Source organism: Triticum urartu, unplaced genomic scaffold, assembly GCF_003073215.2.
Source record: "Triticum urartu cultivar G1812 unplaced genomic scaffold, Tu2.1 TuUngrouped_contig_5097, whole genome shotgun sequence".
NCBI lineage: Eukaryota > Viridiplantae > Streptophyta > Magnoliopsida > Poales > Poaceae > Triticum > Triticum urartu.
The window spans coordinates 1-14,479 of record NW_024115742.1 but is presented as its reverse complement, the minus strand read 5'-3'; the positions used below and the strand labels follow the sequence as shown (position 1 = coordinate 14,479).

General features: G+C 47.2%; 1 protein-coding gene across 1 annotated transcript; it reads right to left on the bottom strand.

Moving 5' to 3' along the window:
- Positions 1-2,207: 2,207 nt before the first annotated feature.
- Positions 2,208-6,360, bottom strand: LOC125528773 (calmodulin calcium-dependent NAD kinase-like). The gene is made up of 8 exons (XM_048693210.1): positions 6,134-6,360; positions 5,396-5,619; positions 5,232-5,290; positions 4,857-5,087; positions 4,635-4,764; positions 4,242-4,561; positions 2,784-2,925; positions 2,208-2,708 (listed from the first exon to the last, which is right to left on the bottom strand). The coding sequence occupies exons 1-8, from the start codon at positions 6,207-6,209 to the stop codon at positions 2,460-2,462; spliced, it is 1,431 nt and encodes a 476-aa protein (XP_048549167.1). The 5' UTR covers positions 6,210-6,360; the 3' UTR covers positions 2,208-2,459.
- Between the last annotated feature and the right edge of the window lie 8,119 nt (positions 6,361-14,479).

Here is a 14,479-nt window from a genome sequence, read left to right as displayed (position 1 = left end):
GATTAAAGCGCCACTCGGATCTTTGGAATTTCCAAACAACCAGCTATTTTGGTTTTGAATTCGGCCAAATGGCTAGAATATCCACTTGAATTTGACCGAGAAATCCAACCAAAACTTGACAGAAGTTTAAACCGTCCCAACTTAGGGCATCAGTAACCAAACACTTTAGCTATATGTAAGTTGTTTGCTTTTTGAATTTAAATAAGTCGACTTCTTGACCGTTGGTTATCACCAAAGAGCTAGCTATGGACAGGGGTGCGTGGAAGCTTGCTATCCATGTGCCAGAGCCATGAGTTGGTTGCGAGATCTTATGGGTTTCACCTCTAGCCTACCCCAACTTGTTTGGGACTAAAGGCTTTGTTGTTGTTGTCGTTGTTGTTGTTGTTGTTGTTGTTGACTTCTTGACCGTTGGTTCTTTCGTTGATGTTAGGTGATTGTGAATGTATAGTTGTAAGTACAATATAATATATGTGTAAATTATATCAGAGTGTGAAAATTATAATATGCTATGTTTATTCTTTGCATATTACAAAATGTGCAATTTCAAAGCAAATCAGTGTGCAAGTCTTTTTAACAAAATCATTTTATTTCTTTTGAAAGGGTAATACCAGCGTCATTAATTCATTAGAAAAAATCATTTTGGACATGGTTTTAGTTTTTATTTTAGCGCTCTGGGTCCGGGGCGGCCGGTTTGTCATCGTCTCATGGCGGCGGCGGCATGGTGGTCAATGTGCGCGGCGAGGGCGGGTGTCCTTCTATGGCTGGCGTGGTTCGGGCGGCTCAAGGCCACGCAGGAGCTGCGGGTGACGGCAATCCGGTCGTGCTCCTGTCACAGCGTCATCTGCATGGACGTCAGGGTGGAGCCCACGGTGCGTGCGCTGGAAAAGGCAATTCGACTTGAATTCTTTCGAATTATGAATTGCTCTGTACTATCAGTGCCTCAGTACGGCCAACGACATAAACGAGAGCCTGAATTAGTCAACGGAGTACTGTATAATATAGTCGCAAGTTGACTGCTTCTTCAGTCAGAATAGTCAACATGATTTGATTCAGTATATCATGCAAAATTCATCAATTATACTACTACTACTACTACTTGCTAAACTCCGTCTATGTCGTGCGTGTAGCGGTGTAGGTATCTTCGTTTGAGGTGGACATACGAATAACAAATGCCTTCCCGCAAAATAAATAAATATATAAATAATGCCTTGGTAGAGCTCAAGGAAATCAAATCCGGCTGCTTGCAGGGTCCAGCGAGACGTAAGTGAAAACTTACATGTGAAGTTGCAAGTGGTGGAGAACTGATGAGTTGATCGATGTACTAAAAAAGGGAATCATATGGTCCAACGACGGTTATCTCAGTTTTGAATTCGGCCAAGTGAGTAGAACGCCGCCTTGAATTTGACTGAGAAACCCAACAAGCAAAACCTGACAGAAGTTTGAACTGTCCCAATTTAGCTCAAATTCATGTGTCATCAGAGTATTATGATGACTGAAACCAACATGAATTAACAGGGTTTAACCCGAATATTCGAGTTAAATCCATAACACCACCACAATTATATTGTCTTTAGCAAAAACCACCACTTTAAGTGTTGGTCACAAAATGCACGGAACAAAACGTTAACTTTTTTAGAAAATGCATTGAACGCCGCTTCACCTCAAATTTGGCGCGGCGGTTTACAAAATTTAGGTGTCTCTCAACGCACCACAGTCCACAGAAAACGATTTTCTCGAAAATGAATCAACACGGCTGAAAGTAAAAGTACCAACATGTTGCGCGCATGTGACCCATCTCTTATTCCATAATAATTTGCCTGACAAGGGATTAACCAACCTAATTACAAGTTTACAACTAGTTCACAAAGTTTACCAAAACAAAACTCTTGAAAAAAAATATATGATGACCAAATAGTACGTACGGAATGACTGCGTGCATTGTATTGATTGGACATGAATGTGCAACCTACCTCAGATCCGGGCTACCAAATACAGTCTCAAGACAGCATGTCTCGATAAATACATCACTATCAAACAACTGCACATTCATATGCCTAGCATGTCTAGACTTAGCATGTCTCAAAGGGGAACAACTATGTTAGGATGGGAACAGCTACCAAACACACCCCAAATATTCACACGGAACGATTTTCTTGAAATTGAATTAGCCCGGATGAAACTAACCAACATGCATGTTGCGCATTTGATCCATCTCTTATTCCATAATAATTTGCCTGACAAGGGATTAACCAACCTAATTACAAGTTTACAACTAGCTCACAAAGTTTACCAAAACAAAACTCTCGGAGAAAAATATATGATGACCAAACAGTACGTACGGAATGGGTGCGTGCATTGCATTGATTGGATGCAGTGCAGAGACCAGAACCCAGAAGCCTATTCTCCTATTGGAAAACTGAGAAGAAAGAAGTGCGGCCAGCAGCGCGCGTGGCTACGGCCTACGGGGACGGGAAGCAGGCCTCGCTCTCGAGGATCGCCGCCTTGAGCTCCCGCTGGATGGACGCCCTCTCCGGCGACGTCACCAGGTCCTCCCACACCGACGACCCCGCGCCGCCCGTGGGGTGCCCGTTCTGGTACAGCTCGTGGACGCAATTGGCCTCCTCGTTGATCCTGCTCACCCGGTCCAGCAGCTGGATGTCCTCCACGTCCACCAGCAGCCTGCTGCCCCCGTCCTTCCACGCTATCAGCTGTTGCATCCATGGATCCACGCATCACAACACGGAGAAGACGTCCGTCGATCGGTGCACGAGGAAAAAAGATACCTTTGGGCCGCCGACGGCGTTGGTGCTGTAGAGCCTGGCGTTGTCGACGAGCTCGCAGTACCTCCGGAAGGCGGAGGCGAACCGCTTGTGGGACCTCAGCTGCGAGGTCACCCGCACCGCCCTCCCGCATATGATGGCTCGCCTGCGTGCATGTACATCACCGCCGTACAAACGAATCGTGTCATTGTGCATGGGTGCTTAGAAACTCTAGCCAACCGCACCTAGCCGATCTCCTAAACTGAATGGTGAAGTAAAATTCTTACTCGGCCTTCTAGTGGACTCTTGTATTGAGTCGGCCGTCCACAGCTCAAGCAAAAAAATCTGCTCTCTACCGTAGCCTCACCCATCCCACTCTCGCGCCACATCTATGCCAACGTCATCCTTCCCACCTCCACCGGCCACCACCCGTCACCGCTGACGCTCCGTAGGCCCCGTTGCGGTCCTCGACCACTCGGATTCGAGTCTCCCTCGCCGTGGGCGGCGCAGGAATCGGTGGATGTCGCCACCGCCGTTAGATTTGATGCATCCGGCCGCCGGCGACGATGGATTGGCTGGTTACCAAACCGCACAGCCCCCAACAAAGACTCTACGCCGCATGTAAGTATGATCTCCTCTAACCGCTCGAATCTCACTCGTCGGCGAACCGCCGGCAAAGACACACCCAACGTTGGTCGGGCTCGGCACTGGCCCAACAACTCGTCGGCTCCCCGTTGCCCGATCATCAAGTGCAACGACTACCCGCGGCAGGTGATGCGCGGAGTTTCGACCATGCTAGAACATCCCGGATGGGTGTTTTTCAAGTGCAAAAGAGATGGGGTGAGTGCTTGTTTATCCGGTTGTTCATCGGATTAGTTGCAATTTGTACCTCATTGTTTGTTCAAAATTGTGGATAGAATGACAATTTTTGGTATCCAAAACAAGATTACATCGATCTATTAATAGCAAGAAATTTAATAGATGTTCATGCATTCCTTACTAGAGTAGAAACTAGAGATGAGACTAGAGGTAACGCAATGTCGAATTCGTCGGAACCGAAGAAGAAAAAAGTGTGCAAACTCGAGAAACCAATTGAGAGCATCAACAGTGTTCAAAATAAAGACATAAAGTAAATATTAATTCAACTAATGGGAGCAACTATGAAAGTTAAATTTCTATTAAAATGTCTAATTGTAGTTCTTGTTTTTTTAGTTCAATTCTCTTAGCGAAAAATCGATGAATTATGTACTCCGGTATATTAAACTATCGTTTAATGAAATAAAGAAGCAATGAAATTTGTTTCAGTGACCGAAAGTAAAATGCATTTGATATTTTTTTGTACTTAGTATTCACTAAGTTTAGAAGATCGGCTAGATCCGGCAAAAAATAGTGTGGAATAAAAACACTCCACTAAGTTTTACTTGGCCGATACTTCTTTATTATTAAAGGATCGATCGGCTAGAGTTGATCTTAGCTAGTTACCTGATCCCTCTGATGACGGCGAGGTAGGCGTCGCAGATCACACCGACGAGCTCGATGCGGTAGGGCTTCATTCTGCAGTTGGGCCCGATGCCCTCCTCGTCCTCCACGGCCTCCCAGTACTGCTCGGTGGTGGTCCCGTCGGCGGCCACCTTGTACCCGGCCCCCATGCGGTACCGCTGCTGGTGCACCTCCCGCGCCATGGCCACGGTCTGCAGCACGAACGGCTCCCACGACAGCGTGCCGTCCATGATCACGTCCCGCCCCTCGTTCAGCGCCGTCACCAGCACCGACGCCGCCGCGTCCGTCGACGACTGGTGCACCTGCATCATCATGCACGCACGCATTTGTACTGCTGCAACGCGCAAGAAAACCAGTGCTCCATTGATTGATTACCAGCTCGGCGGTCTGCAGCATGTCGTTGTGGTGGCCGCGGGAGTTGATGGCCTGGTAGATGACGTCCGACTCCTTGAACGCGTCGGCCTCCACCACCACCGCGTTCGCCGCCGCGCCCGACCAGAACATCCTGCAAGCACGCGTTAATTCGCATTGATTCGAGCACAGCACACACGGTGCTCACTGCACGCTCTTGCCGGCGACTCGATCGAGGAGACTCACTCCTTCACGATCTCTTTGATCACGGTGCTCTTGCCGGCGCCCATGCCGCCGCCCATCAGGAGCAGCACCGGGCTGCGGTCGCCTTGCGCCGCCGGGACCATCACCTCCGCCGGGGGGTAGCGCGGCTGGTTCTCGTGGCAGCTTATCCCGACCACCTTGAGCTCCTCCATCAGAGTCGAGAAGAGCCTCGTCACCTTCAGCTCTCTCGTCACCCTCTCGAACCTCATCTTCCTGGACGTACGTTGCCCAATCATGAACAACCAAAAACCAGATTCCATCGAGAATCTGTACGACTAACTTGTTCTCTTGCGCATTTTGTGCCGGCCGGATCAATGAATCATCACATATATGAAAGGTGGACAGTTGATTAATTACCTGGTGGCCTCAAACACCAAGCTCCTGAGCTTGCGTTTAGGTTGCTCTGCTGTCAGAACCTAATTAAGCAAGTGATACAGAGAGACATATTTTTACGAACGAGAGGTCAGTTGGTCAGTGTGCAAAATTTTCCTCCGCTTTAATCTGCCCCATTTGCCGTATACCTGCGTGATCACGTGGGTTGCCCATTTCCAGTGGAAGGAGAAGTAGCCGAGTATGCATCTGTCCAGCTCCTCGATCAGCTTCACGAGCAGGGCGTCCGGGTCCATGTTGTTGTGAAAGAAGGCGAGCAGATTCTGCTCGTAGCCCTCGCTCTTCTTCAGGTACTCGTAGGCCATTGTACAAAGGTGGGGGCACTGGTTCGGATCCTCGATCCCGATTTGATTAGCTGAAAAACAGATTCAGATAAGTGCTGATGAATGGGCCATTGCTTATGTTACTCGGAATCGATGAACAGTGCATGCGGCAACGGTCAGCATAAAACAATGATGCAGGGGAAACATGTTCAGCGGAAACAGTAAAGATTTTGCATTGAAATACATGTACGAAAACTTGCGAGGAAAATAGGTCGATTAGCAGGAAAATTCAGTGTAACCCACAGAGAAAAATGCTGAAATGCAAGATTCGTCATTCGTGTATCAAATGAAATCCGTGGTATCATCAATTTCTCGTGATCGAATAGACTCTGTTTGTCTCCTGGTCGTGCAAATGCAGACCTGGCCTGATCGACCATGAAATCAGAACCCACAATTCGATTCATTCTGCAGAGTTGCCCATTCATTGAAGGCCTGAATTACTCCTAGCCCGAAGGAAATGGGCGACGAATGGGCTCGGCTTCGAGAACGCAAGTTACATTGACCTGGGGGGGAGAAAAAAGTAAAACCTATGGCCGCGAATCGTACCGACGTAGTGCGAGAACATCTCGACCTCCCGGTGAGCCACCAGCCGAGGCACCGCCGCCGCGACGTTCCCCTTCATCTTCTACCCCGTCCGCGCCGGCTCCTCAGGCGGCCGCGGCGATCGAAGAGGACAATAACAATGCAGAGCACCTGTCCATGCCTATCGCCAAGAACTGCACCGCGTCCAACTCGATGGAGGGAGCTGGGGGAGATGAGATGAGATCCAAGGTGTGCGGAGGTGGAGACCAACGCATGCATGCGCCGGGCACGGCGTGGATGTAATAAGAGCGAAGGGTGGTCCCTGTTCAACGTCGTACCATCAAAAGTCTCTACATGCCACACCATGCTATTTAATTCTATAGGATTTATAGACTACAAAACTTATAGGCCTATTTTTTCTGCAAATTGTTTAACTTTAGAAAAAATGTTCATGTTTCTATGAAAAAAACCTGGACCAAAAAAAATCACTGGAAAACCAAATGGGAGAGGTCGGTAAACGGAATTGGCGTCGCGGGCCGGCCCATGTGCGGTCGCCCTATGGGTTTGGTCGGCAGCATGTTAGCTCTCGATCTAAATCGCCATGAAATGGAATTCAAATTACAACCAGAGGAGGGAATCCAAGGGAAGAGAGGTGAGCTACTTTTTGTCCAAGTATTTCCTAGCCGTTGCCTGCCGTCCACCTCGCGCAGGAGGGGATAGGAGGAGCTTTATACACGCACCGGGCCCTAGGCCCATTCCGAGAGTCGGGGCTTGCGAATGGGAGGCCTGTTTGAAATGTCATTTTCTTCCCGCTCATGATCTGCCTGGTCAACGACAATCCCCCTTCTTTTGAAACGGCTTGTCCCCAAGCTGGACCCCTCAGAATTTTTTGCTTGGTGGCTTCCATATCCTCCCAAGTGGCGAGATCATCGGAATCACCAGAGCTAGCTCTCATACCAGATGATAGCGCCCAACTCGGCCTAGCCCACACCCTGTCCATGTTTTGGATGTTTATGCCCACACGGGCCAGCATTCAGCGGAGAGCCCACTCCATCCCAAAAGCCCGAACTGAAAGGAGGAAGGAATCTCTCCCTTATAAGATGGTTGTAGCCTTCTCCCGTAAGTAAGGTGGGACTAAACTCGAGCCAGCCTCACCGGCCTACAACAGCCCTAACATCCCATCCCCCTAAGAAGCCCCTCAGGAAGGCATGGCGATGTTGACTCTGATACCAGATTGTTAGCTCTCCATCTAAATCGCCATGAAATGGAGTTCAAATTACAACTCGGGGAGGCGATCGAGGGGGAGAGAGGTGAGCTACTTTCTGTCCAAGTATTTCCTAGTTGTTGCCAGCTGTCCGCCTCACACAAGAGGTGGTAGGAGGAGCTTTATACACGCACCGGGCCCAAGGCCCATTCCGGGCCCGCAAGCCGAGCTGGAGTCGAAGCTTGCGAATCGGCCGCCTGCTTGAAATTTCATTTTCTTCCCGCTCATGATTTGGCTGGTCGCTGACACAACACTCGCTCACCATGCACTTTGGAGCCCCTGCCTCAACTAGTCCATCATGAAGGAATGGGTATTTAAAAAAACACAACTGGGGCTTATGTCCCATAGAACTACCACTTTGTTGGGAGTGGCAAAACCTAAAACTTTTTTATAATTTTGTGGCCAAAAACTACCAAGTGAAAGTGATGACCATTTTGACAATTTTAAACATGTTTATTGTTGGGGAACGCAGTATTTCAAAAAAATTCCTATGATCACGCAAGATCTATCTAGGAGATGTATAACAACGAGAGGGGGAGAGTATGTCTACGTACCCTCATAGACCGAAAGCGGAAGCGTTATGAAACGCGGTTGATATAGTCGAACGTCTTCACGATCCAACCGATCAAGTACCGAACGCACGGCACCTCCGCGATCTGCACACGTTCAGCTCGGTGACGTCCCTCATACTCTTGATCTAGTTGAGGCCGAGGGAGAGTTTCGTCAGCATGACGGCGTGATGACGGTGATGATGAAGTTACCGATGCAGGGCTTCGCCTAAGCACTACAACGATATGACCGAGGTGGAATTCTGTGGAGGGGGGCACCGCACACGGCTAAACAATCAACTTTGATGATCTCTAGGGTGCCCCCCTCCCCACCTATATAAAGGAGGGATGGGGAGGTCGGCCGGCCCTCATGGGCACGCCAAGGGGGGAGGAATCCTCCTCCTAGTAGGAGTAGGACTCCCCCCTTTCCTAGTCCTACTAGGAGAAGAAGGAAGGAGGGGGAAGAGAAGGAAGGAGGGGGCGCCGCCCCTCCCCCTAGTCTGATTTGGACTAGGCCCATGGAGGGGGGGGGGGGCGGCCAGCCCTTCTCTCTCCCCTAGGCCCAATAAGGCCCATTACTTCTCTGGTGGTTCCGATAACCCTTTCGGCACCCCGATATATATCCGGTGACCCTCGGAACTCATCCGGTGTCCGAATATAGTCATCTAATATATCAATCTTTATATCTCGACCATTTCGAGACTCCTCGCCATGTCCGTGATCACATCCGGGACTCCGAACAACCCTCGGTACATAAAAACATAAACTCATAATACCGATCATCATTGAACGTTAAGCGTGCGGACCCTACGGGTTCGAGAACTATGTAGACATGACCGAGACTCATCTCCGGTCAATAACCAATAGCGGAACCTGGATGCTCATATTGGCTCCCACATATTCTACGAAGATCTTTATCGGTCAAACCGCATAACAACATACGTTGTTCCCTTTGTCATCAGTATGTTACTTGCTCGAGATTCGATCGTCGGTATCATCGTACCTAGTTCAATCTCGTTACCAGCAAGTCTCTTTACTCGTTATGTAATGCATCATCCCGTAACTAACTCATTAGTTACATTGCTTGCAAGGCTTATAGTGATGTGCATTACCGAGAGGGCCTAGAGATACCTTTCCGATACACGAAGTGACAAATCCTAATCTCGATCTATGCCAACTCAACAAACACCATCGGAGACACCTGTAGAGCATCTTTATAATCACCCAGTTACGTTGTGACGTTTGATAGCACACAATGTGTTCCTCCGGTATTCGAGAGTTGCATAATCTCATAGTCAGAGGAACATGTATAAGTCATGAGGAAAGCAATAGCAATAAAACTAAACGATCATTTATGCTAAGCTAACGGATGGGTCTTGTCCATCACATCATTCTCTAATGATGTGATCCCGTTCATCAAATGACAACACATGTCTATGGTCAGGGAGCATAACCATTTAACGAGCTAGTCAAGTAGAGGCATACTAGGGACACTCTATTTTGTCTATGTATTCGTACATGTACTAAGTTTTCGATTAATACAATTCTAGCATGAATAACAAACATTTATCATGATATAAGGAAATATAAATAACAACTTTATTATTGTCTCTAGGGCATATTTCCTTCATTTATGACAGACGTGGTCCACATGTCAGGGCGACTGATGGCCTGCAAGTGCACATGGTTTAGTTGCAGCTTTTTTGAAGTAAGAATATTGATTGCACAAGGAGCACAGGAATCGGCCTTTTGTCTCTTGTAGGGCTCAAATAGTAGTGACTGAAGTTAAAGGAAATCCAAAGCAATAGTAATATGGGTGAAAGAGGTGTAGTGGGTGAAGTAAATTACTAAAATAAAATAAAGTAGCAAGAGACGTGAATTAAAGTTGTTGAAATCGATAGGACTAAGGCGTTCCCAAGGAGTCAGGATTCCCCACTAGTGTGTGTCTAATACCGGTGCCTAAGCATAATGTTAGTATGGTCCACAAAGGAGATCTCTCTGAGGTCGGACCCATGGGCTTCATAAAATAGAAGGAACCTCTCGGGGTAGACTTAGAGGACTGAGGGGAAGTAATTAACTGAACTCTCTTTTGCCACACTCGGGGGCTGCATCAGGCAAAGTGGACCTCCCTATAGTCAGCTAAGAGGATGCATTGAGGTTTCTCCCCATAATGTCTGGACTCAGGGGTTGTATCGTCATTTACCGACCTCCCCTGAATAAACTACCGGGAGCAGCATCAACGTAACAAACCATATCTAAAACTACCCTTTCGCTATCAAAACCCAGGGGTAGTATCAACGTTAGATCTCTCATGATTAACTTTGAGGTTGAATCAATACCGATCTCCTCATAGGCACCGCCCGAGGGTTGCATCACAGATTTAGCCGGCATCCTCGGTTTCCCTCCATTGCTTATTATTTGCACCAGAGTGAAGTAACTTCATAAGTTGTACTACTTATAAAAGTTTTTGCATTAACTATGCATGTGAAAGCCCACTTGGTCTTCCAGTGTTTAACAAAATGCAAACCCAAATTTGCCTTGTTTTCTGGACCTTGCAGGTACTCCAGCCTCGTCGTATCCGAGCGCGAGGGCTCCAACCTCGCTGCTTCCGGGCTCGGGGGCTTCACTTCGCCCAAACAGGCTCCATGCCTCATCTAGACTCGGGAGCATCATGTTGATGCTTGGCAGATAGAAGGCTCTGCCTCACCGCGACTATATTCATGCAGCTACAACCATCACTAGACCCTCCACCCGACTCAACGAGTTGGTCGAAGGCCCACCGGGTGCACTGTCGTGCCCCTAGTGTCTACAGAAGACAAAGTAATCGCGACACATCGCAGACGCTGCTGGGCTCGATCCCTCGAACCCGAGCATCTTTAACGACAAAACAAGATAAGGAGGTCGGACGCCCTGCGCACTGCATGTGGTGGGCTCTAGTCTTCCCTTCAGATGTGGTACTTCGTAATCCACCCCCTCCTTCCTCTCTCGCGGCACTTCGAATTGGTCTAGTGATAGAGACCTCGTACCTTGTTCTACTCTTCTATAAATGAAAAACGCGCAAGCTTTGCGAATTCATGATTTTTTTGACACAAATACAACGAACACATACATAAATGTGTGAAAAATTAGGACGCCTCTAACTGAGCTTAGTGTGGTATAAGGATTTATTTTTTGTTCTATTTTGGGTCTTCGATCCTTGGCGCAGCGATAAGTTGTTGCCTTGTGATAAGTTCTTGTCCTGAAAACAACCTCTTACAGAAAATGCAGGGAAAGACTATAGAACCAAAGTGACCGGATCTTTTCTCAGAACCTGCGCAATCAGGAGCTACGTGCACTGGGCTGCCCTTTCTTTATCCTAGTTCTTCGATTCTGAAAAAATCCACTCATTGTCACTCAAAAGGCATGCACAGTAGAACAACCACCCGATCCAACACACGAGACCACTTGGTGAAGATGGAGGATGTGCCGGCTTGTTACTACGAATCGTGCCAGTACTTCTTTGTCCGAAGTGCGTACAAGCTGGAGGAAGGGGTTTTCAAATACACAGGGACTGACTATCTCCCGATCCTCCTCGCCAGAATCAAACTGAAGTTGTGTGGCTTGGTCCTCTTGTCTTCCAGCGTGCTTGGTTCCTACGAAATGATGTGGTCCACGACCAAGGAAAACACTCCATTACGGATTCTGTTAGATTCCTTGAAAACTACATTAGGACATGTACAATGGTGCTATCTTAGGAGTGTCACGTAGGATAAATAATGAGGTGGAGGAGAGAGAACTCATAAGAAAAGGCTTGTCTTCTCTTAAATAAGACAAGACAAGAGATGATCTCTTAGCACAATATGTCTCACCATGTTTTTAGGAATAACTAGTTATTGAAGATAAGGCTGAGATATGACCCATTGTGGACGTCTTTTTGTCATCTCTAAATTACATGCAAGACTTAAGATAAGACTATCTTATCAACCACTATGAAGCGGATGCCAAATATGATGGTCCGCTTATATCCCACTTTGTTGTTGAGGTTACGGAGGTTGGATTGGATGATGCAAGACCTGGGTCCATGTTTTGTGACTTCATGGCGTCTTTGCGGAAATCTAAATCGCACTCCTCCAAAAAGAAACAAAAACCGCCCAAGAAGGCGAAGAGTTCAACACAAACCCGAGTTTCCACATGAGAGGCATGTTTTGGAATAACAAAGGTCTCTCAAACTTGGCTAAACATAAACACGTCAGTGATTGTGTCCGGGAAAACGGTTTGGATTTTGTGGCAATTTCTGAGGCTGGCAAGTGCGACTTCCGCCCGCATGTCCTCGATCACCTATCAGGTGGTTTCGACTACACATGGCATAGTCTACCAGCTCATGGAAGATCTGGAGGAATCCTTCTTGGGATAATGACAACAACCATGGACTTGTTGGCTTTTCCGATCGGTGAATTTCATATAAAATTTCACCCGCAGAATAGAGCTGACAATTTTACATGGACTCTTGTCGCTGTCTATGGGGCTGCCCAAGATGAACATAAATCTGCTTTCCATCGGGAATTGGTTAACCTGGCTAAGAATAATCTGTACCCAATGCTTATTTGAGGGGACTTTAACATTCTGAGGTACCAGGAAGAGAAAAATAATGACCGTTTCGACACTCATTGGCCTTTCCTATTCAATGATGTGATAGACAGTTTGGATCTTCGGGAGGCCAGTATGTCGGGGCGTCAGTTCACTTGGGCGAACAACCGATCTGTGCCGACATACGAGAAGCTCGATATGGTACTAATGGATACCAAATGGGAACTAACATTTCCTCTGGTAACCGTGCGAGACCTAGAGCGTATCGAGGCCTTATCAGATCATGCACCCATCATTCCGGATTCTAACTCTACGAACCCAGGCACCCAGACTGTTTGGGAGAGGCTGGCTGCATAGGGACAGATTCGTAGACATGATCAAGAATGTTTGGGCGAGGCCCGCTGTTGGTCCTACACCTATTCAACGATGGATCTTTAAAAATAAGAGCCATGAGGCGACACCTCTCTGGATGGGCAAAACACACCAACGGAATTTATAAAAAAGAAAAACAAAGGCTCTGTACCATCATTGATGACCTCGACAAAATTGCAGAGACGCGCACATTATCTCAGCAAGAGATTGAATTGAAAAATCAATCTAATGAGATGGTTTCCCGTCTACTGCGAGAAGAGGAGATCAAATACTACCAGAGATCCAAAGCTGATTTCATTTTTATGGGTGATAGTAATACAAGATACTTCCAATTGGTCGCCAATGGGCAGCATAGGAAGAAATGTATTTACAGTCTCCAACAAGATGAGGGGAGGATCGAAGGTCAAGAGGATCTCAAAAAGTATATCACCAAATACTACAAATCTCTTTTTAGAGCGCCGACTGAAGGGAATTTCACCCTTGATGAGACCCGAACAGATGATATTCCACATGTCACGGTAGAAGAAAATGATATCCTGACGGCGCCATTCTCAGAAGAGGAGGTGCGAGCTGCGGTGTTCCAAATGGAACATAACAAAGCTCCAGGCCCTGATGGTTTCCCCGTAGAATTCTATCAGAATTTCTAGGATATCATCAAGTCTGACATTTTGGAGTTGTTCAATTGTTTTCATGCCGACCGACTTGACCTATTCAGACTTAATTTTGGCGAGATTATCTTGTTGACAAAGATTAAGGAGGCCAAACGGATTCAACATTTCAGACTCATATGCCTCCTTAATGTCAGCTTCAAGATTTTCACCAAAGTGGCGACGAATAGATTAAACTCGGTAGCTGACCATGTTGTTCGGCCATCTCAAACAACTTTCATGCAAGGAAGGAACATATGCGATGGCGTAGTAATCCTGCATGAGACCGTCCATGAGATGCATGGAAAAACATGAGTGGAGTAGTATTCAAAATAGACTTTGAAAAAGCCTATGACAAGGTCAAATGGTCTTTCCTCCAACAGGCCCTAAGGATGAAAGGCTTCTTCGATAAATGGTGCAAGTGGATCCAAAATTTTGTAATTGGAGGTAGTGTGGCCATCAAAGTCAATGATGATGTCGGCCATTACTTTCAGACAAAAAAATGACTACGACCGGGTGATGCCATATCCCCAATGTTATTTAACATTGTGGCTGACATGTTGGCTATTCTGATTGAGCGCGCCAAGCAGGACGGACATAATTCTCTTTATGAAACATGACCTAGACAAGGCTAGAAACCTGAAACTTCTGTTGTCAGCGTTTGAGAAAATGTCGGGTGTCGGTGTCAAAACCGGCGGATCTCGGGTAGGGGGTTCCGAACTGTGTGTCTAGGCGGATGGTAACAGGAGGCGGGTGACACGATGTTTACCTAGGTTCGGGCCCTCTTGATGGAGGTAATACCCTACGTCCTGCTTGATTGTTCTTGATATTATGAGTAGTACAAGAGTTGATCTACCACGAGATCGAAGAGGCTAAACCCTAGAAGCTAGCCTATGGTATGATTGTCTGTTCTTGGTCCTACGGACTAAACCCTCCGGTTTATATAGACACCGGAGGGGGCTAGGGTTACACA

Coding starts and splice junctions, on each gene's coding strand:
- LOC125528773 (XM_048693210.1), bottom strand. CDS start 6,209: ATGAAGGGGAACGTCGCGGCGGCGGTGCCTCGGCTGGTGGCTCACCGG. Junction 5,088..5,231: donor TTGGTGTTTGAGGCCACCAG/GTAATTAATCAA, acceptor ACGTACGTCCAG/GAAGATGAGGTTCGAGAGGG. Junction 4,765..4,856: donor ATCAAAGAGATCGTGAAGGA/GTGAGTCTCCTC, acceptor GCGTGCTTGCAG/GATGTTCTGGTCGGGCGCGG.